The following is a 23,571-nucleotide window of genomic DNA, read 5'->3' on the forward strand; positions in this document are numbered from 1 at the left end:
AAAGCCCAGATGTCAGGAACACAGATACCAGTTCAGTCTAGGCAGCACCGCCCTAGAACACACGATGCAGTACACCTACCTCGGCCTGATCATCACTGCATCGGGGAGTTTCAGTTCGGCAGTGAATGCTCTCAAAGATAAAGCTCGAAGAGCTCTATACGCTATCAAGAAAAAATTCCAAAATATTGAAATACCGCTTCCAATTTGGTGTAAAATCTTTGATAGTGTGTTTCAGCCCATAGCGCTGTATGGAAGTGAGGTTTGGGGTCCACTCAGTGAATCAGAGCTACACTAGATGGGACAGACATCCAACAGAAGCCCTACACACAGAATTCTGCAAAATGATTCTAAAATTACAAAGAAAAACACCCAATAATGCATGTAGGGCAGAATTAGGCCAGTTCCCATTGATTATCAATATGCATAAAAGATCCCTCAAATTCTGGATGCATCTTAAATCAAGTCCCACAGAATTGCTACATTTTAAAGCGCTACAAACCCAAGAACTGAACCCTGAAAAGAGTCCACTCAGTCAGCTAGTTCTGAGACTTACTAACCTGACTAACTCTACTAACACTAACCAGTCTCAAACCAGCACTGCTTCTCACCCAAACATCGAAATAAAACAAATTATCAAACAATCTAAAAATACATATCTGGAAACATTGGGATCAAGAAACTAAAACACAAAGTAAATTACAATTCTATCGAACTCTAAAATCAGATATGAATGTGAAGATTATCTCCAGAGTGTCAGAGACACAAAGCAGAGACGGATCCTGAGCAAGTACAGGCTCAGTGAGCACAGTCTAGCCATCGAGACAGGCAGACACAGAAAGAGCTGGTTACCCAGAGAGCAGAGAGTGTGTTCTCACTGTCAGACAGGAGAGATCGAGACAGAGACGCACTTCCTCCTTCACTGTCAGAAATACATATCCATAAGAAACCTATACTTCAACAAATTCACCAACTTAATAAAGAACTTTACAGCCATTAGTGAAACAGAACAAATAAAGATACTATTAGGAGAGGGACACACAGCAGCACTGGCTGCGAGATACGTGTGGACATGCCACAGCCTGAGAGACAGCAGCTGAACGTGTGTGTGTGTGTGTGTATGTGACCTCAGTGTGTCTGACCCTATTGTGCACCACAGTCATCCTTAATGTGTTTGTGTGTTTCTATGTAAGTTAAAGACTGTGGGATCAAATGTTCACACATTATAATCTGTTACAAATTAATAAATAAATAATAAAAAACATACACATCAATTACATTTACGTTCATTTAATTATTATTATTATTGTTATATTATTATTTTTATTATTATTTTTGTATATGTATAGTAAGCTTTGGCAATATTGTATAATTTACATTCATGCCAATAAAGCAATTTGAATTGAATTGAATTGATAGATAGACAGACAGACAGACAGATAGACAGATAGACAGACAGACAGACAGACAGACAGATAGATAGATAGATAGATAGATAGATAGATAGATAGATAGATAGATTTTTAATCATATTAATTGTTATGCAATGACGTCCAAACATCGTATGTGGCGTCACTTTCCACTTCATGTGGTCACTTTATGTGGAAAAAAATGAAAAGGTTTCGTGTTAAAGAGCATTTTGAATTGGCACCATCCATGTATGCACGCGTAATAAAGCTAACATCAATATTAGAGCAGCAGGACTCGACCTATGACGGTGCTGATACTCCAGCATCCGCTCACACAGCTGACTGACTGACGGGACGCCAGCACAACGACACACACCCGGAAAACACCCGCCGTTCATCATGGAGCGAAAAGTGGCGAGGGAATTTCGCCATAAGGTGGGCTTTGAAACCGCTACTGTCTAATTAAAATTATGCGATGATTGTTTTGTTATCATTATTAGTTATTACTGGTCTAGTTCCTTTGCTCGCGCTGGTCAGGAATGGCGAAGGAGCACGTATTCGCTATAAAATATTACTGAAGTAAGTAAAATTTATATTCGTCCAGCTTTCGACACGAAAAATACTTCAGTATCCATAGAAACCGTCGTTATTTGATCGGTTAACTTTGTTGTGCACTGAAAAGGTGTCCATACTTAGCATCATTTGCCAGTTTTAGACGTTTTTATCATTACAGTTACCATGCTACTAGTATAGTTTAATGTTTTCGACGTAATGACATACTTAGCCAAATTTTATTGCTTTATTTAATTCAAAGGTTCACATTAAGGCGAAATTTACCGGTAGAAAGGTAGGCTAAGTGTTGCGTCACATAATGTACGCGTTCTGATTGGCTGAGGAGGTCACAGGTGTACTATGTGTGCTGGAAATAGTTGTACAACAGGTGTTAATGACTTTTTATCTCATAAACATGAAGTTAACAATATGTTGTTTTTGCGTGTTTGATTACAATTTTAATTTACACTGAATTGTTTAATTCTGATACCTATTTATATGCTCATGCTTATTTTTAAGACACCATATGACCCCTGTGTGTAATTGTAGAATTGTACCATCTGTTATGTGGTGCATGGAGTCACACAATGGACAGTTTTTTTCACAGCATTAGCTAAAGTGGCAGAGATGTGTGGCCAGGCGGAAATGAGTGCTGCGTTTATTGTTCAGCCTGTAGATGGGGGTGGGAAAGCTGTGCCACACTACAAATTAGAAAGCTTTGCATTTCATTTTGGTTTCTCCTCTGTGACACGAAGTGCATTGTGCTGTTGACCTTTCTGTTGGTTTGTCTCTTTCAAATCACTTAGCATAAACTGAAGAGGATATGAAGCTGATTTTAGTTATAGATATATGCTTTCAACATCAGTTTATGATGTTGAAGTCCAAAGCAGGACTGTCATCTGGGATTATCAAAATGTTTCTGAAACCTTAAATAGCCTTTGAGTGCACAGTCACTGTTTTATTATACTGTATGTGGCCTGACACAGGTGTTAATATGGAACAATTTGGATATGCTTTTTATTTCCCCACAGTGTTCATATATATATATATATATATATATATATATATATATATATATATATATATATATATTAAAATAATTAAAATGTTCATGTAATAGGTAATTATTGTTAACACAAAATGTAAATACCAAAATAAAAACATACTGTTTTTTATTTACATTTACATTTAACTTCTTGTATTTGAATAATTAAATGTTGTTCTAGATATTTAATTGTAAAATAAATGAATCCATTCATCCAACCACTCTTTCTTATTTTCTTTCTTTCTTTATTAATGCCCATTTTATTTATTTGTTTGTTTTTAAGAAATTTTATTTGTTTGTTTTGTTCATCCATTTGTTTTTGTTTATTCATTCCATTTAATTAATTAATTAACTTTTTGTGTGTTTAACTGTCTGTTTTCAAGCCATTTTGTTTGTTTGTTTTGTTCATCCTTTTGTTTTTGTTTGTTCATTCAGTCCATCACATTTATTTATTTATTTGTTTCTTTGTTTGTTTGTCCAGACAGTTTATTTATTTGTTTGTTTGTTTTGTCAGTTCATTTGTTTGTTGATTCATTCAGTCCATTCGGTTTGTTTGTCCAGACATTTATTTGATTGTTTTGTTCATTTGTTTGGTCGTTCATTTTATTTATTTATCTATTTGAAATTAAGAAGTTTGGCTTATCTGTCGAGCATGTTAACCTCATCACATTAGCTTCATTAGCATTCTTTTGATAATAATGCACCAACACTCTTATGTAAGATGACACTGCTAGCATTATAAATGTCTTTATATGAGCTCAGGCACAGTAACAGGTTCAGTGGAGCAGATCTGAACTAATGATACTCACAATACAGGAATAGATCCACCTGACCCATTCAACTTAAAACAACAGCAGACCCAGCCAATCTGAGAGACGCTGGACTAACAGACACACAATAGTTCCTCCACCTCCTCTCTCTGTCCCGACCTCTCCTCCTCACTCTCCACCTTTTCCTGACCTTCCGTCTTAGTCTCTCGCTCAGTGAGAGAGAGAGATGTGTTACATCATTGACTGGCCTAAACGCTTCCTCAAAACATTTCTACAGCAGATTAGCCACCACCAGGTAAAAGATGGACAAATGATTGCTTTTCTGATTATCAGTGATGATCTGACCAGAGGTTTGTGTGTTTGTGCTGTGCAGGTGGAGCTGCTAGTTGATAATGAAGCGGAGAAGGACTATCTCTATGATGTTCTCCGCATGTACCACCAGTAAGTACACTCTAAAATAGCAATTTGAATATGCTTTTTTATTTCCCCACAATATTCACTTATTCATTTATTTTGAATAATATTTTAGCTTTGTAATAATTAAAATATTAATGCAATAGGTCATTATTATTAACAATGACCTATTGCATTAAATTAAATCTAAATTAAATTATAAAAATTGTTAAATTAAATTATTATTATTAGTGTTTGCTTTTATTCAAAATGTACAATATAATAATAAGAAAAATAATAATAATTATTGTTGTTGTTAATAAAATATACAATATAATATAATTATTAATGTTATTGTTAATAATAATTATTATTATAATATTGTATATTTCAAATAATAATAATAATAATAATAATAATGTTGTTTTGAACTGCATATGCCCCAAAAAAGCAAAATGATGAGCAATTTGTATTACTATTACTCAGATTTAGGGTTGGCAATTTAAACAAACTACTTAGCAACCACCAGAACAACCTAGCAACCACTTAGAAAACCATAGCAACCAGAAAATGTAAAGAGAAAATGTAAAAATCTAGTTGTTTTGTTGAAGTTGACAGATATTACATACTTCATTAAAGTGAATATTTTAAAATGTGATAAGAATACAAATATCTCAGCAGCAGTAGCACGCACTGGAAAGTTTTAGAGGCTGATAAATAATGTAATTTTCCATCAGTAGTTCTTTTAATCTGTTGATCAAATGACAACTGCATGGCACATTCAGAAGAAGAGAAGTTTTCAGTGTCTGTTTATCTGAGTGTAACAGTAGGAAAAGCTGAATGCATTCCCTCAGCTCTTTATTTGTGATTTTATGTCGTTTCTCAATGAGAGGCTTAATCCAACGGAAAAGTAACTTGGATCAGATCATTTCCACTGTCCTCCCTTCATTCAAGAGCAGCCATTCTCTTGTGTCCCTTTGTCTCTGATATATGAGTCAGGAGTGAAATATCAATGATTCATAGAGCGGCTGCCTCGAAATTCATAAGCTGACTTTATGTGGGTATAAAGTGTCATTTTCCACAACAAGCAACAAATCAGACTGTTTTTGAAATAATTATTATAAGCTAATATTTTTCAAAATCACAGCAAATAATTTAATATAGGCTATAAATTACAATATTACTTTTGCTCTCTGTTTTATTTTATTTTTTATATGAATTACCTCTTTGAATTGACAAATATTGGAAGAATATAATATCAGGGTTTTTTTTCAATTCAAATTAAATTTTCCAACTTTCTATTCCTTTTTTTTTTTAAAAGGAAAAGCCTTATTTTTTCTTGAAGCATGTAAAATCATTGAAAATAATAATAATAATAATAATAATAATAATAATAATAATATTAATAATAATTTTCGGCTGTAAATATCAGCCAAAATTTCTGACAGTGCATCACAAATGTTTTATTACCTTAGTATACTGTAAAAGCACTATTTTCAAAGATTTTTAAGATTATTATTATTATTTTTTACTTATATCATGATTTATTAACTTTCATGATACATTAATGTGAATGAGGCTGTATTTTGCATTACAGTATTGAGAACTGGTGGTAAAATGTTGTTGTATTATTTTATAAAATGTCAAACTATAAAATGTTTGATGCATTTTTATAAAACGTAAAATCATTTTATTTTTATTTATTTATTTTTAATCTTAGAAACCTGTCTGATAACAGTCACTGTTTTTGCAATTCTGCTTAGTGGTGCATAATTTAGACACTTCACCATTAAACCTAACCTTATTCTATGAACAACTTCCTTATGCATTATGTTCATGACCCTTCATTTAACAGAAAATATTAAATAATGATTTATAAGCAGAGATTCTGTATCAAGACAGTATGTTGAATCAGTTGTAGTCTAAGAAAAGTTCTTTTAATCCACAAACTGTTTGTGCTGTTCTAATGTAGCCCTACTGTTTGCATGTGCTCAATCGGGTCCTGTTTAAATCACATTTTGCTCTGCCCTTTATAGATCCATGGACATTCCTGTCCTGGTTGGTGACCTGAAGCTGGTGATAAATGAGCCCAAACGCCTTCCACTGTTTGATGCCATCAGACCCCTGATTCCTCTGAAGCACCAGGTGCAGTACGACCAGCTCACGCCCAAGAGATCCAGGTGAGAGGGGAATCCAGGAGCGCAGACAATAACGAGGTGTTAAAAAGGGGTTAATACGGTGCGATCCAACTGAGAATCATGGAAATGTTTTTTTTTTTTTTTTTTTGTGCATGAATAGCAGAGGAATTGAGACAGAGAGGAAATGAGAGGAGGAGGTAGAATGACAGGCAACGCTTTCATCACCAAACAGAATCATTGTTTTCTCTCATGCTCAGTCAGACGTGGCAAAGAAACAGCGTTATGAGCACAGAGAGAGGAGCTTTATTCAACTGTGTCTGATTCACAGCGCTAATAGGGCCACAGTGAACTGGATTCTGTTTCCTCTCACTGTGTCTTTTGTCTTTCTCAGAGAAAAGAGGAAAGAAGCATAAAAATATTATATATTTTATTATATATCTGGTTATTATAGTTAGTTAAAAGTAAAACTGAAACTGTAAAAAAAGTAAATAAAAAAATCATCACTTAAAATAAATTAAAAGTTAACAGAAATATTTTATTTTAGCTAGTTGACAAGGCAATTTCTCATTTTCATTTAGTTTATTTACTAATGTGTTAAGTAACTAAAACTTATATAAAAATGAATAAAAAAAACTAAACAAAAATACAAAATAATAATAAAAATTACCTAATTTTAGGAATATTGATATATATAATATTATATCTAATACCAAATTTATATAGAGAGAGAGACAGAGAGAGTATGATGTATTATAAATACATACATACATTATACAATATATATAATATTATTAGAATTGGTGGAACATGATACATTTAAAAAATATGTTTAATAGATATGTTAAATGTGTTTGCAGCTGATTTCAGATGCCACTGTTTTGTCCTCTTTTGTTATGAGCAGGAAGTTGAAGGAAGTCCGTCTGGACCGCACACATCCTGAGGGTCTGGGTTTGAATGTTCGGGGTGGGCTGGAGTTCGGCTGTGGTCTCTTCATATCACAGATAGTCAAAGATGGACAGGCAGGAAATGTCGGCCTGCAGGTAAGAAAATCAAGAAGAGGTTGTTATAACTTACATATAAGCACACATTGCTTTCACCATTTCAACAAATAATGCCCATGTTTGTGTTTACCTAAAGTACACACTCTCTCTACGCCTTATATTAAATATCTGACAACAGAAACGTTCACATTCAAATAGAAATTAGTATTTTACATGCACAAAAAAAAGTGATCAGCACAACTTCTCTCAACTAGGGGGCGCAATACGGCTTCTTAAATTCTTAATGTCCTCTGATCCAAACACACTGTTCTCGTCCTCTCCTGTAATCTCTGTGATTAATGTTTGTCCTGCAGATAAAGTCAAAGAATTCAAATGCAGCCCTTGTGTTTCTAGTGTAAACTCTGCTAATTTTGTGATGATAGACACTTTAAAATATGTAAATATTCTGATATAATTAAAGTATTTTTGGTTGCACTTTATTTTACAGTGCGTGTACTTACATGTACTAATAGTGTACTTACAGTGTATTTATCTAAGAAAGTTCTGCTAATACAACTACATGGGATAGGGTTAGGTTTAGGGGTAGGTTCAGGGTCAGTACCTAGTTATTACATAGTTATTGTAATTACTATAAGAAGTACATAGTATGTACATGAGGAACAGGACTGTAAAATAAAGTGCTACCTTATTTTTAGTACTACATTTTTATACACATTTTATCTAACATATTTTATATGAATCAGGTTTGCTGTGTTTTCTTCAGGTTGGCGATGAGATTGTTCGTATTAATGGCTACTCCATCTCCTCCTGCATTCACGAGGAGGTCATCAACCTCATCAAGACCAAGAAGACGGTGTCTCTGAAAGTCCGCCGTAAGGTTTTATAGTTTTATATTGTAATCTGGAGAGCTGACTTTGTTAATTAGAGCCAAAATGAATTGCCTCTAGTTCCACTTGGGTTAATTAATTGATTTAGCTCTCAGTTGCAATGATTCAATCACAGCTGATTTGTGATTGATTTAACAGTTGAGCAATTCATGAAGCAACCATGCCGTTAGCTAAATGTATTACTTATTCATTAATTATTGATGTTTTTTCTTTTATTATTCCCATTATGACACTCTCTTCACAGATGTGGGAATGATTCCTCTCAAGAGGTAATTTGGTGTTATCAGTCACTCGACTGACACAAAATTCTCTGATATGTGGAATAACTTTTTATTAATGTTCCCTCTTTTGTTTATTTTCATAATGATGTTGTTAAATTATGAATTTGTCATAATCAGCTCCTCTGAAGACCCTCTGAAGTGGCAGTTCGTGGATCAGTTTGTTTCTGAATCCGGGGTAAGTGTTTTCTTCTGGAAGCATCCTATTTTAAACCAGCTCAAGTTATATTTTTATTTAGCCTTGTTTTTATTGTTACGTCTCAGGAGAAGAAGACTAGTGTGGCTGGTCTGACTTCGCTTGGAGGAAAAGAAATCAAGGAAAAGAAAGTTTTCCTTAGTTTGGTGGGCACCAAAGGCTTGGGAATCAGGTGAATAACTATACACACTACAGAACACAGATGAGCTACACTGAAAATTATGAATACAACCCTTTATTTATTGGGATTATGCCTACATATATGACAAAAAAAAATGTCATGAAGTACACTGCATAATAAAATATGTTTGTCTTTGTACCTAAATGCTGATTTGAAACCTACTTTTATAAGTTTAAACAAAGATTTCCTCTTTTGACTGTCCATGATAGCATATCAAGTGGACCAACACAGAAACCAGGCATCTATGTGAGCAATGTGAAGCCGGGTTCAGTCTCATCTGAAGTGGGATTACAGGTCATTTAATAAAACTTCATTAATAGATCATTACTGTTTGATTTTAGCATGGTAACACACTCCTATGTGTGTGTGTGTGTTGGTGTGGCTTGTAGATTGGCGACCAGATTGTGGAGGTCAATGGGGTGGATTTCACCAACCTGAGTCATCAAGATGTGAGCAGGATCTTGCTGAAACAATTATTTAAGAACCTCTCTGTATAGTTAAACTGGTAACTGTGTCGGCTAATGCTTGTGTTTTCAGGCAGTGCAAGTGTTAAAGAGCAGCAGGAGTCTAACCATCACTGTCCTCACTGGAGCTGTAAGTTCACTAAGAGCCCACTAATGCATCTCAGAGACCCACTGCAAGGCTGTTACTGTATCTCTCTCTGAGGGGCTGTGTGGAAAAGAAAGCCATTTGCTTAGTATGAAACTGTTTAATTGATGAGGGTAATACATTGTGGAGAAGTTGTTTGTATTGTACCATACACCTCTTCGTTATTTATTGGTGTGTTTGTCTTTAACTCATACTTTTGCACTTTAGAGATGGTAATTATGTTGGAGTTTCATAACATACGCTTTTGTGCTTCAGACATGTGATCTGTACAATATACAGTACATATATATATGATTGAAGGGGTGTATTTGTGTGTATTTATCTGTGAAAGTACTGATTTGTCTTCTGTATGTTTCAGGGAAGTGAGCTGTTTATGACGGATGAGGAGAAGCTGGGGGCTGAAGCACGACATGAGCTTGAAAGACAAGAGCTAATGCATCAGAAGAGAATGGCATTAGAGACCAATAAAGTCATCAAAGAACAGCAGGAGAAAGAGCGCCAGTCAGTGAAAACACACACACACAGCTGAACACTACACGAGCTAAGCCCTATTCAGACTGTTCGCTTCAGACTGTATTATAAATGCCTGTAAAAAACAAACATTTGAATGGTTTTTCCAAGATAAAACATAACTTTGTGACAAAATTGTATGTATATAAGCCTAAATAAATGCCAAATAGCCAGATTCTTGCAGTGTAAGTGTCAAATAGCTACAGAACAGAAACACGGACAGGCACATGTAAATCCTGAAATTACCTTACATTCTCATGTACAACATTAATGTAGGACTATAGACATAACGATAAAAAAAAAAAACAAAAAAAACAAAAAAAAAAAAAAATAGTTATACATACAAAAAAAGCAAAAAAACACTACACAACAAAACAATGAATAATATCTTCATTGAATTGTACCTTTTATTCTAAAAATATTTCTGTTGTCTTGTGATTTAAACAAAAATGAATATCTACTTTATAATGGTTTTCATTATCATTAAAATACTTCTTTATGTTGTATAATGTACCTAAATGCATCTTTATTGATTATTTTTTTAAAGAAATATCATTATAATTATGTTACAGTATATAGCACATTTGAATCTTTGCTTCTTCATGATGTTAGTAAATTGATGATTCATAACTGCTGATGAAAAGGTGTCAAATAATTAAAATTCCTATATTAAATCTGAAAAGTAATACATTTTAATGTATCTTATGTGCAACATTTTGCAGGAGGAAGATGGAGATATCGCAGAAGACTGCAGATGAAGAGGAGCGTCATCGCAAAGAGATGGAGAGGTAACACTTGTGTTATGTTGCTAAGCAAAAACATCTTCAAAGTAAATAGACCTCAGAAGGCAGACTAGAGCAAATTGATGTTGATGATGAGGAATGGAAGTTCAGATTGTTCTAAATGTACTATACTGTAGGTCACTTCCAGTCTTCACAGCCCATGTTTTGGTCCAGTGGAAATGTGTTAAAATTTGTTTTATATTAAAGATTACATTGATGGATTTAATTTAACAAATTAATTTGTTAAATGTAAAAGGTGTCAACTTCTTGACATTTTTGTTGGCATTATTATCATTCCAAGTATATACAGACTGTGCATTATTGTTTCTCCTCTATGCCCCGCCTTTCTGAAACGCGTCGATTTTTACAAAGCTCATCGTTCTGAAAAGCGAGATGTGCACTGATTGGCCAGCTATCCAGTGCGTTGTGATTGGCCGAATACCTCAAGCGTGTGACTGAATGTTATGCACCTTACCATACTGTGATGCCTGGTGCAACGAGACAAAAACATTAAAACCCATAATAAATGAGGCATTTGTTGCATCCAGTGGGGACATAATTACTGATTATAATGACTTATACTGTCTTTTTATGCGGTGCGTTTTGTATCGCGCCGCGTAAACATAAAACCATGTCTGCATTTGTGATCGGAGAAACAACAAACAACAAGCACTACTCTACACTGCTCAAAACTTGCGTTTGAATCATCAGTGGCAAATTATTTAAATATGTAAACGTACTTACAGACTGTGAGTCTCCCAGGATCAGGAAACAGTCCTCCATAAAATGTGCTGCACACATCTGAATATTTGGGTTGAACTGTTCTGGAACAGTGTTGTAAATACAACTTAACCACTGATTTCTAATCGTGTCCTCTTTTGGAAGACCAAAGAAAGTAGTTTCGCTTTTGCAACGAAACACACAGCGTCTTCACAACATGGTGGCGTCGGTGGCAGCGACAATAAAGTTCTTTGCGTGAACATTTGGGCGGTGTTATGCAAATCTTCCCACATCGTGACGTAGACATGTGGGGGTGTGTTTAAACAAAGCGTTTCAGGGGGGCGTGGACAAGTCTTAACGTTTGTAAAGAATATCTCTTTGGGTTTGAAACTTTAGTCTTTGCAGCTTTAGGGATCTTATATATTCACAAACCGCTTGTAACACTCCAAAGAGAAAGGAAAACTTGAAATCGCATCAAATGACTCCTTTAACTATATATTCAGATTAACTTCTATACATATATTCATGATTTGTATTTATATATTCGGTTTTTTATCTATATATTTAGACATCTATATATTGCAATGTTTATGTATATATTCAGAATTACAAGTATATATTCACAATATACAATTACATATTCAAACTTAAAACTATATATTAATATTTACTTCTATATATTAATGATTTACATTTTTTTATATTTTACAATTTGTATCTGTTTATTCAGAATTATAACTATGCAGTCAGATTTACATTTATATAGTCAGATTTAAATATATATACTGATTTACATTTTTATATTAAGATTTCTTAATAAATATTCTGATTTACTTCTATATATTAAGAATTAAAACTATTTTATATATTAATGATTTATAAATATGTTTTCAGATTTAATTCTATATATTCAAAATTTATATTGATATATTCATTATATATAATTATTTCCTGTATGTGTTGTGTGTCTCAGAATTGAAGCCACGGAAAGGAAACACCACAAAGACTGGGAAGAAGATTGGGGTTCCAAAGAAAGATCCAGATCCCCTTCCCCCCTCCCACCTCCCTCTCCCCCACCACCTGCACGTAATGCGCCTTCACCTAAACCCAAAACCTCCAGTAAGTTGACAATACCAACAAAACCTTTCCAGTGCATGAACTTTGAATGCCCTCAGCATCACTGCACTATTCTCTAAAGATCAAACAACTATGTTACCCTTTCCCAGAAGGTACCCATAAAACATGTTGCATTGATGTTACTCCTTTCTCCTATGCATGAACAGATGTGCATTTATGTTGGGAATGCATGATCTCTTTGTGTGATCTTTGTGTTTCTGTCTGATCTTTTGCCTTTTTGTTGTGCCATGTATATCAATTCCTGGTTCCATTAGCTGCTGAGTTCTATGAAGAAGAGACAGAAGAAGTAAGTGAAGAATTCAGATGTTTTTTACAGACAAAGATTCTCTTTGACAAACTTTTTCTGTCTTTTTTTTGAGACACTTCAATTGCATGTACACTATCTTTTGTTTGGTTGGATCTTTTGGTAGCTTTTAGATGGATGAATCTGCAGAATACACCATATCATGGTGGAGTTTTTGCATGGGACTTAATGTATCATTCTTGCTGTCTTAGCATTCGGTTGGTTCTACCGTTACGAAGGAAAGTTGCCTACACTAAAAAAGGTACATTGTGTGCTTCAAGTATGTTGTGCTGGTTTGGTGTGCTATAACTATGGAATATGTTGTTCATCTTGAAGATATGCCTGAAGTTATTATGATTTGCATGGTAGTTGGGTTTACTTTGGTGAAAAGTCTACCAGGTGTTCTCAAATCACTTTGGATATTTAGAAAGGAAAAGAGACCAAAAAGAAGAAGAAGATGTCAAAGACTGACACTCTCCCAGCTGAGAAAAAGAACAAGAAAGAGATGGAGTTTGAGCTGAAACTTGCTAAGGAGAAGGAAGAGATACTTGAGCGCGAGAAGCAGATGAAAATCAGCAGACTACTGCAAGAGGTATCAGACTTCTTCCAGTATGGTTACAGTGGGGTTTTCTGACTCCGATTGTACTCCTTGTTTAATTGTGTGTAACTGATTTACTGTCATTGGCAAATGAAATTTATTGGTCAAATGTACCAATGAGATCAGTTGTACCCTTTCCAATGCCAGTTCAGCAAGTTCTTATTGGTATATAAAAGTTTCCATGTTTGGGTGTTGCTTTACTAATTCCACTAGGTGTCAGAAACTGAAAGAGAAGATCTGGAAGAGTCAGAGAAGGTGCAGCATTGGGTGGAGAGGCTCTGTCAAACCAGACTAGAGCAAATCTCCTCAGTCGAAAATGATTCTGCAGAGGTAAAATCCAATGAAGTATCCTGATGTGTGTTGGTCTTCTAGTCCATAGTTTGTTAATTCAGAGTTTTAAGCATTCAAAATGTACCTCCAGATGTCTCCAACTCGTTCGCCAGTGTCAACTGGTCCCACCAAACGGAGGTTCCCTGGAGGCTTGACCTTGGCCACTACTGACCTTGATGACATCAACTTAGATGATGTGGACCAGAGTCTAAGGCAGCCTTTGAAAAGACTAGCCCCAACTCCACCTACATCCAACCAAGCTCCCCCTCCCTTACCACTCCCTTCACCCTCACCCCGACTTTACCACACATCCAACCATCGCCCTCCATCTCCAAGAACGCAGCTCCCAATGCAACCCAGTCCCAGACCAACCCCTCAACGCCCACCTTCTCCACTAGCCAGAAGAGTACCCCCTTCCTCAATAGGTCGTAGCTGGCAACCCCCTGCTGCCCAACTATTCTCCTCCAGGGGTCCGTCCTCATCTCAGCCACCTCCCCCACCACCACCTCCTCCCCCTCCACCACCACCGCCTCCTCCTCCACCACCTCCTCCACCCCTGCACATGGAGGACAAGTACCATGTGGGGTCGTCCAACTATCCCCGCTCCCCAAGCTTATCTGAACAGGGAAGCAGGTTTGGGGACAATGGTTACCGACAGAGAGGGGGATTCCACTCCACCATCCCCAGTTATCTCTCACGCCCACCCAGCCCGAAGGCTGACCACAACTTGATGGTTAGCATAGTTAACACATTTGGGAGTGTGAGAGGCTTTAGACACATTATAATTCAATCCAATTCAATTCCAAAATTGATTTCATGACACAGGAATATTACTCATCACTGAAGTGAACACTACAATCTGCCTGTTTTTTTATCCAATTCTTATGTTGTACATACATGCATGCATGTATTCCTTGAGTGTAGTGTTTTGCAGATGAGATTAACCCTTATTAATTTTTTTAAAGATATTTGTCAGGAAGCAGATCATTATTTTGGGAGAAAAGCATGCTGTCATTCGGTTTAATGATCTTGCAGTGCTACTGATTCCTATCATTGTTAGACTGTTGAAAGATTTGTCCTTGTGGCCCAGGTGATGAGAAAAACATCACATGCTGGCAGGACATCCACCTCTAATAATCCACTGGTCCTTAGTTTGTAAAAGATACATGCTACTCTGGGTCTTCCACTCCATTTTTAGCGCAAATCAGACTTACCACGCTTATGTAACATATGTAATGTTAGCTTAATGCAAACTGGCATCTCTTTGCATAGGAAATATTTTTCAACAGCTCTCAATGCCTATATCAGGAGATTACTCTAAAACCCCACAGGAAGTGCATGTCTAAATAGATATAGTTGGCACAAATAAGGTACTAATATACCATTTAGGGGTAAATAAGGAACAAAAATGTACCTTTTTTACCTGTTGTCCAAGATAACAACAGGTAAAAAAAAAAGGTTTATAAAACCGTTAACTCTTTGACCTGTTTTATAGATATGCATACCTCCATTATCCATAGGATTTATTAGGGAAGTAATGAAATTTAAAAAGCCATTTCACAAAAAGTCAGCATTCCTAGAAAGGCAATGACTGACATTTTGCATGAAAAACGTCTTTTGCTGAACATGAAAGCTGCAATTCAGTATTTGTGCTATATGAAAGATTCCTAAAGTCTTTTGTGCTGTGTGGTTTAGATTGCGTAACTCTCGAAGGTGTATCATGCTCTGACCTTAAGTTTGTGTCCCTTACTGCTAACCTCTACATAGCAAATGGCCCCCAGCCCTCCAAACCAGCGGAGACAGTTCAACCCTGTCATGTCCAAACCTGTCATGCTACCGAGTCAGATCTCACATAGACCCACACTTCACTCTGAGACCATGGTAAGATGGCAAGTACCTGTGTGTAAACATGCAATGATTAGGCATATATAAGCTACTGGATCTTTACAACTTTGACTCATTGGTTTAATTGTTGTAACACAAGGAGGACCAAATAGATGCTGTTGTTACTGATTGCACTGATTAAGAAGGCGGTAAGAGAAGGACAAAAGGGGAGAGAGGTGAAAAGAGAGATGATTTTTCCATCTGTGTACACAATGAGACTTTTAGCATTAAAATGTCTTTGACTGATCAGCCTGACAGACCTAGACCTGCTCTCCCCTTCCTCCTCCAGACAGTCAGGCCTGCTCCATCAGATCACAAAGGAAGCTAATCACTCTGCCCTGTCCTTGTACCTACTTAATTAAATGAATGGGTGCTTGCCAATTCTGTGGTTGTTTTAGAAGGGTAACAAGAAGGGCAAGAAAGGACCTCACCATCTTTAAGCAGTCAGTCAAGCAGTCAGGGTATTTATAAAGCTCACAGATACCTGAATTCACAGATAATAGTTAATAGACCTGTTTGCCATGCTGTGGCAAACCTTATATGGCATGTAATCAGATGGTGCAAGCATTTAATGTGTGTGTTATTGAGCCATAATTATGTGTTTTTCAGCCCCCAGAGATGCTCAAACGGATGGTCACGTACAACATGTCCTTTAAATCCAGCAAGAAACAAGTAACTGTCATCATTACTTTGTGTTAAACCCCTCCTCTCTCTCAACACTCTGGTCCTTGAATGAAATCTCAGCTGTCTGAGTGTATACATCTGCATGTGAAGTATCTGCTACATTTCTAACATCATTTCCTTGGAGGATACTGGTAAAATGTATCCTTGAGGTAATTTAAAACTAGTTCCTTTTCGATAGATTTCACTTGCATTGCGTCAGTTGTTGATGCTTTGGGGAACTCCATTTCTCTAAAAAACTGAAACCTGTTCAATGAATCAATGAAGCATCTGCATGAACAAATGGCTTTTCAGCCGGCCAAAACAGGTGAAGCAATTGGTGCTTAATGTCATTTCATCAGAATCTTTCTCCTTCAGTGAGAAGATCACCTCCTCACTGACTCCAAAGAAGAAGAAGAAGAAGCCTCAAGCGCACACATAAAACTTGCCATAGCGCACCTCAAAAGTAATGATTATGACTTCGTCAGGAATTAAAAAAAACAGCAAGACTGCCTTAACATCATAATAATTCACTGATAAACTAGTGTTTTTTGTGTTTTCGGCTACAGTGATGAAGTCGACAACACTGACTCATCTACACTGTGGACGTGCACGTTTCATACGGATTACATAATCTGAAAATATTTTTTCCTGCAACTAAGCGACTAGTAAAATTTTGATCAACTAAGCCTCTTCTTGTCAACTAATGGTTAGTCGACTGTTAGGGCGCAGTCCTAATCATGTGCGAGCAGTTTAGTCTTTTTGGAGGGTTCTGAGGAAGATTTCCCCAATGAAATCATGCCATTAGCGGCTTCTGTTGCAGAGGAGTGGTCAGACCCCCCCCAATAAAACCCATCTGCGTCCTCGCCAAGGCTGTTGAAGAGCATGGTTTAGAGTGGTCGGCCCCAGAAGAAGCCGCCTCAATTAGTGGGTGCTTGCAGATGGGGCGCCACCAGCGAGCCCCCCAACAGAGATCTGCCCCATTATTTTCAGAAGTTCACATTGAAATTACCTCAACCACAGCACTGTTTACGGCACTGAACAGAAGGAGGATGAGCAGGAGGCCGCACTTAAAGGGCTGTCAGTTATGAAGCTATCCCATTGGGTAGTTGATGTAATAGCACTGGCCTGTTCCTCCTTTGGACTGCAATGCCTTATTGGAGTGGTCCTCGCCATCCACCTTTGCCATATTCTATAATTTATATATCCCTGCTCTTCAAGTACAGATCTTACCTGCTTAGCCGTCTTTGACCCCTCCGAGATCTATACAGCATGACTTTGACCTTGTCAGTCTAAAACCTGACTGTTCAGGCATCTTCTTCTCATTTTTAAGCAATCTTATCCAAGATGGCTCCTTTATTCTGCCCTTATAGCATGGTGCTATTGGATTGCTTTTCCCCAAAGCATCAGCAACTGCTGCAATGCAAGTGAACGGTATCAAAAATGAACCAAGTAGAAACCGAGTTGTGTAGATTTTATTCTGATCTTAGGTTAATGTCATTTATGTTGTAAATATCTCTTTTAATACTCAAGGACATCAGATGTATGATTGCAATATTGTGCTTATTTCGGGCTAAGACATGAAATGGTCTCACAGTGTGGATTAACTCAAATATATCTCAATTCAGCCTCACACCTATATATTCCCATGCAATCATACATCTTGTTTGCTATGAAAGCAGCCTTTGAGTGGATCCCATGTGCACTGCACAAATGGGAGACTCAAACTAAAGGTTATATAATAGTAAAGTGCATATGCACCAAATGGCATCTCAGTGTGCATTTTCCCTTTTTATGAGGTGGAGCATGACAAGAAGTCTGTGTTTTTTCAGTTTGTTGGTTCTGTGGGTGTGAATCCTTGATTGATTATTTGTCTTGATGGAAAGTGGTTTTGAGTGTGTAGTGGATGGCAAAGAGCCTTTACATTGTACATAAACATCAGTGCAGATCCAGAACCAACTGGAAAGCTACCAAAGGATCCAACAAAGCAAACACATCCTTTCTTAGTATTAATATGTGTACCATGTAGTACAGTACTGTAGTAAATGATGTAATGTGTTGTACTGTTTCTTACAGTATGTTACATTTATTTTCTGTTTAATGACTATTTATATTGTTTAATTTTATATATAAAATGAAAGTTGGTCAAATCTGACCTGTTGTTCAATAACTACTTCAGAACACAATAAGTAAAGTAGTATTCATTTGGATTTTCATGGAAATCTGAGATTGCCATCTCAGAGTTTTGCAGACTATTTGCAGATGGAGTGTACGCCATTGTCTATTTTTCCTATCTGTTTTACAGGGATTTCAGAAATATGTGGATGATTTTGATCCATATTCCATGGTACTGTAACCATTTACATTAACATTTACTCTCTGTACCTGTTGCCATTTATTTATATATATATATATATATATATATATATAATTTTATATTCATTTTTATTTCTGTGGAATATTTCTTTCACCACATTTGCTCAATCTGTGTGCCTTAACAGTTCATGGCTGAACAAATAGCTGACAGAGATGTGCGACTTTTGAGAATTAAGAAGGTAATTAAACAGAGATTAGCAACATCTGTCATTGGACAATAAGAATTAGAGATTTTTGTTCATTCTATACATATTCATTAGGAAGGAAAGCTTGATCTGGTCATAGAGGGAGGGATCGACTCCCCTTTGGGAAAGATTGTGGTGTCGTCTATCTATGAGGGAGGTGCGGCAGATAAACATGGTGAGTCATACAAAAATAACGTATCAAAGAGATTTGGGAGTTCTTTTAATTTTTAAGGTTCTAGCAAACACCCCAAACATCACAGCAGCTGCACATGAACACCATAAAAACTACTTAGAATCATGCAAAAAATCTAGAGTAGCTCTGTATATTCTTTAGTGATACTGATTATATTGATTTAAAACATTTAGTTCTGGTTTAAAATTACCTGTTAAGTTTGTTCAATTTGTTACTGTTATTTTTTTGTCCGTGTTATCTCAGGTGGTGTTGTGTCGGGTGATGAGATCATGGCTGTGAATGGAAAGATCCTGACGGATGTGACTTTAGCTGAAGGACAAACCTCATTGGCTCAGGCCTGGAACAGTGGAGGGGTACGACCATCATTACAATAATACCTGTCACTTTAAATCAGATGATTTGTCTCAACAGTCCTGTGGTAAAGAAAGCCATACAGCTCATTGGAGCCAGATGCTTTGCATCCTATAGAGTGAATGGGTGCAGACAGAATGAGAGTCCAAACAGCTGATAAAAACATCAAAATAATCCACAAATAATCCACACCACTGCAGTCCATCAATTAACATCTTATGAAGCAAAAATATGTGTAACAAAAAAATCCAATGTTAAGACATTTTTTACTTTAAACCATTGCTTCCGACTAAAATACTAGTCCTTTATCCATAATATTGCTTTCTACAGTGAAAAAGTCATCTTGTCTGAATCAGGAGAGAACTATGCACAGGTCAAGCACCATTTACAAGTGAAAACAGTCCAAAACAGCTTTTTATATCTGATAATTTAAAGTTAAAATGCCTTAATGATATATTTATTTTCTTACGAACATGCTTCACAAGACATTAATTGATGGACTGAGGGTTGTGTGGATTTTTGTGTTGTTTGGACTGTCATTCTGACGGCACCCATTCACTGCACAGGATCCATTGGTGAACAAGTGATGTAATGCTGAATTTCTCCAAATTTCTGAATTTCTCCTTTTCCCATGATAAATAAACTCCTCTACATCTTGGATGGCTTTTCAGCAAATCCACTACTAATAAGAGTCTTGCTTTCATCTTACATCTTACCATATTAATGCAGCATTCACATCATGTTGGAATTGTAATCTTTGATATGTCTTTTTTTCTAGCCCACGTGTTCTTTCCTTGTTCAATATTTTACAGAAGAAAAATTTGTGACTAATTTAAGTTTTGGCGAATTGTATGAATTTTTGTTTGCATTTTCATACAATCTGTTTATGCCACAGTGAGTATTTGGTTTAGGTGTGGACCCTCAGCTGATAAAACATTTTCTCATGAGATTGGGTTGAAAGAATATTGAAGATGAGTTTACAGTACAAAGCTGCACAAGGATCTTATTATTGTTATTAGTGTTGACTTAAAAATTAGTAATCTTAAAATACAATTAAATGAATAGCACAATGTAGAATCCCTAAGGTTGCATAATTGCAGTAATTACTGTAATTTCATATTCTGCAGTATTATGTAAATTTCCCTAAACATTTGTTACAGAAATAGTGTGGTTGTAGTTATGCATTAATTTTTGAAATCAGAAAGTTAAAACAGCCTAATGTATCGCAAATGAGTGTTGAATCTGTGAATTTCTGTGGTTAATGTGTGCTATTTGTGTTCATATATTTTCTTATTTTTCCTGGAAGATGTGAATCACAAGAAAGCACACATGGTCTGCTGCAATACTGATTTCTTCAGCAAGCATCATCAAATATAGATGAAGGCTTAAAGCAGAAATAATGCAGAATGTAGCAAGAACATTGTGCTGTTGTGCCTGTCAAATGTAAAAACATTCATATGCTAGTGCTTGACATTTTTCCATGCATGTGTTCGCAGGATTGGATTGACCTGGTCATTGCCGTCTCTCCACCAAAAGAATATGAAGACGAAGTGTACGTATATTTGCAATTCTCTTCATAAAATATGATATGTGACCACACACTATTGCAGCTCCAGTGTCCTCTCAATTCAATTCGCTTCAATGAATTATGTGGTCTGTCTCCATTATTCCCAATGAAAAAAATCAATCATTAGTGTACATGGTTCTCAGTGGTGAACCTGTCATCTGCTGTTTGTCTTCAGACCTAACACAGCATCAGTCAGACCCACTGCAAAGAAAAAGGTTTTCCAAGGCAGTGCCCCTGTGTACAGACAGGGCTACGTCCTTCAGATGAGGACCCCCCATCCCCCAACCTGATCACCACTAACCTAGTGGTAAAAGCCCCCCCCCCCCCCAAACCCATCCAAACCGTTCTGCAGTGTTCATCATGTACATGTGACAATCTCTTTGTCAATCTGGAAACCCACCCAAATGTTTTCAATTGGGGATTTCTTGTGCTAATGATTCAATAATGCAATATACAATACTCTTGTGCACAAGGTTATGCAGTCGTTCTGATTGATGTTGTTCAAAGGGACTGTTACATGTCATGACTTGTGCATTGATTATTGCTGCTTTGATTGGTTTTGCTACTGCATGTTTCTATAAATGTCTATTGCACTACTGTGCTGTATAGATACTGCTACTGGTCCCCAGAACCAAGCTTTGAAACTAAAACAATTGCAAACGTGTTGACAGGTGAATACAGATGCTCATGCAAACAATAGTTGTGTTTGAAAGCACTTATTGCTGCGCCACCAGTAATGGTGTGGTGGTTGCAGCAAATAGTAAAAAAAAATTAAAAATCTGTCATTTATTCACACTCATGTTGCACCAAACCCAAAAAACTTTTGTTCATCTTTGAAACACAAATGAGGATTTTTTTTTTTTTTTAAATAACATCTAAGAGATTTCTGTCCACCCACTGAACATCCATTCCACCAAAACTATATGGCTTTAAAAGTACCTAAGAATATTAAAAGTAATCCATATAAATCAAGCTGTTTAATCTAAGTCTTCTGAAGAGACAGTTTCATTATGTGTGTTTTGAAGATGAATAAAAGTCTTATTGGTTTGGAATGACATCAGGGTGAGTAAGGGTGACTGAATTTTCTTTTTTCGGTGAACTATCCCTTCAAGCATTTTTTACAATCTGGGAACCAATTAAATGAAAACACACTGTAAAAAATAAATAAATCAGACCTCACCAACACAAACCTTCCCATTTAATTATCTCACCTAACTACACTGTAAAAAATAAATAAATCAGACCTCTCCAACTCAAATTTTTCTATTGACTGATCACATCTAAATTCTTTAATTGGCCAAATTGAATTAGTGTGAATTTAATTTTATAAATGCAATTAGGCCAATTGAAAAATTTAGATGTAACCAATCACTAGAAAATTTTGAGTTGGAGAGGATTTTATTTTTTACAGTGCATGTGTGCAACCTTGTTTTCTTCGCCCCTCATGTGGATGTGCGAAACCAGCCATCTCTTAAATATCTGTCAGACTAATCAGATCTTTATTTTTGTCACCCTTTTTACAGGACATTCTTTTAAAACCCAACATTGCATCAGTTCAACGGACAACAGGGAGAATTGATAGCCATTCCTTAGTAGTAATTTAGCAAAAAGCAAATAATTTAGTATTTGTGTAGTAAATGAAATGCAGTTATTCACATCATTTATAAATCAGGCATCTGTGTTTTATAAATACATAATACTCTCTTTAGGCTGTATTGTTGTCATTTGCAAAACAATAAACATGCATTAATAAAAATGTGTTTTTGCTTTGTTTTTTAAGCCTTCTAATATGGTTTATCAATTAAGTTCTTCATTTCAAGCCATAAAAAGGAGATATCCTCAGCTGCTGTCCTGATTGGCTCATTTTCACTTGCAGTATCTCCAACATCTGTCAAATGATAAGTGGGCATTTAGTAACTGTCTTGTAGGATTTCTATTAGTCAAGAGCAGTAATAAGATGCTTTCAATTCAGTCTCATCCACTTGTTACAAAAATATGCATTCAAGTGCAGGGCCAAACTGAACCAATCTATAGTTTCTCGGTTCTGGTCATTCACGCTGACAGCACTGTGCAGTGACAAACAACCTGCACTCATTCATTTTCAGTGAGTGATTTCTGGCAACACAAACACTTAAAGAGCAGGTCAGATGGGTTTTTGAAAAATCTCTCTTTTGCAGTTTATAACGTAGCTATCCTTAAATGAAAACAAACTGCAAAGTTGTTAATCAAAAAAGTGCATGATAAATAAAGATATTGTCTCTCAAAAGAGAGAGTCGGTTCTGAATCGCCGTAACCAGTCGTTATATGTTCGACTCTTTTGCCTGTTACCGGTGTACGTCACTGGGTACACATTTGCATAATCCCCGCCTGCCCGCGAAATACGAACAGAGTCTGATCTGCCCACAAACACTTTTGCTATTAGTGCGTTTACATCATGTTGAAAAGACGCGGTGTTCAAGGATACCACAGAAATACAATTCGAGCCTTTTGGTTGTGTGCTTGTCATTTTATCAAGAACTGCTTCTCTAATCTGGGCTTT

At 36.2% G+C, this 23,571-nt stretch overlaps 2 protein-coding genes across 4 annotated transcripts; both read left to right on the forward strand.

Annotated features, from left to right (window-relative positions):
• Positions 1-1,701: 1,701 nt before the first annotated feature.
• On the forward strand, positions 1,702-22,794 carry LOC109051212 (harmonin-like). 2 transcript variants are annotated; one of them, XM_042715681.1, is made up of 21 exons: positions 1,702-1,841; positions 4,147-4,214; positions 6,203-6,346; positions 7,206-7,344; positions 8,069-8,177; positions 8,437-8,461; positions 8,591-8,648; positions 8,735-8,838; positions 9,057-9,141; positions 9,237-9,296; positions 9,385-9,441; positions 9,815-9,957; positions 10,689-10,754; positions 12,442-12,587; positions 12,860-12,891; positions 18,666-18,707; positions 18,862-18,915; positions 18,997-19,096; positions 19,358-19,467; positions 20,962-21,017; positions 22,556-22,794. In XM_042715681.1, exons 1-21 carry the CDS (start codon positions 1,806-1,808, stop codon positions 22,566-22,568), a joined length of 1,647 nt encoding a protein of 548 aa, XP_042571615.1. In that variant the 5' UTR covers positions 1,702-1,805; the 3' UTR covers positions 22,569-22,794. The 2 variants fall into 2 exon arrangements, with proteins under 2 accessions (XP_042571615.1, XP_042571614.1); XM_042715680.1 differs by lacking the exon at positions 22,556-22,794 and adding an exon at positions 21,208-21,711.
• On the forward strand, positions 13,165-18,391 carry LOC122135624 (harmonin-like). Of its 2 annotated transcripts, XR_006153626.1 has the most exons (4): positions 13,165-13,480; positions 13,700-13,816; positions 13,908-15,697; positions 16,310-18,391. XR_006153626.1 is itself a non-coding variant. In XM_042715682.1 (3 exons), the coding sequence occupies exons 1-3, from the start codon at positions 13,346-13,348 to the stop codon at positions 14,634-14,636; spliced, it is 981 nt and encodes a 326-aa protein (XP_042571616.1). In that variant the 5' UTR covers positions 13,165-13,345; the 3' UTR covers positions 14,637-18,391. The 2 variants fall into 2 exon arrangements, 1 of the variants encoding a protein (XP_042571616.1); XM_042715682.1 differs by having other exon boundaries at positions 13,908-18,391.
• Positions 22,795-23,571: the final 777 nt, after the last annotated feature.

Source organism: Cyprinus carpio, chromosome A25 (genome assembly GCF_018340385.1).
Source record: "Cyprinus carpio isolate SPL01 chromosome A25, ASM1834038v1, whole genome shotgun sequence".
Classification (NCBI taxonomy): domain Eukaryota; kingdom Metazoa; phylum Chordata; class Actinopteri; order Cypriniformes; family Cyprinidae; genus Cyprinus; species Cyprinus carpio.

Bases quoted from the DNA above. Each gene is read 5' to 3' on its own strand.
- LOC109051212 (XM_042715680.1), top strand. From the start codon at position 1,806: ATGGAGCGAAAAGTGGCGAGGGAATTTCGCCATAAG. The intron at 7,345-8,068 runs GTAAGAAAATCA...TGTTTTCTTCAG, and splicing joins CAGGAAATGTCGGCCTGCAG to GTTGGCGATGAGATTGTTCG. The intron at 8,649-8,734 runs GTAAGTGTTTTC...GTTACGTCTCAG, and splicing joins AGTTTGTTTCTGAATCCGGG to GAGAAGAAGACTAGTGTGGC.
- LOC122135624 (XM_042715682.1), top strand. From the start codon at position 13,346: ATGTCAAAGACTGACACTCTCCCAGCTGAGAAAAAGAACAAGAAAGAG. The intron at 13,481-13,699 runs GTATCAGACTTC...TAATTCCACTAG, and splicing joins TCAGCAGACTACTGCAAGAG to GTGTCAGAAACTGAAAGAGA. The intron at 13,817-13,907 runs GTAAAATCCAAT...ATGTACCTCCAG, and splicing joins TCGAAAATGATTCTGCAGAG to ATGTCTCCAACTCGTTCGCC.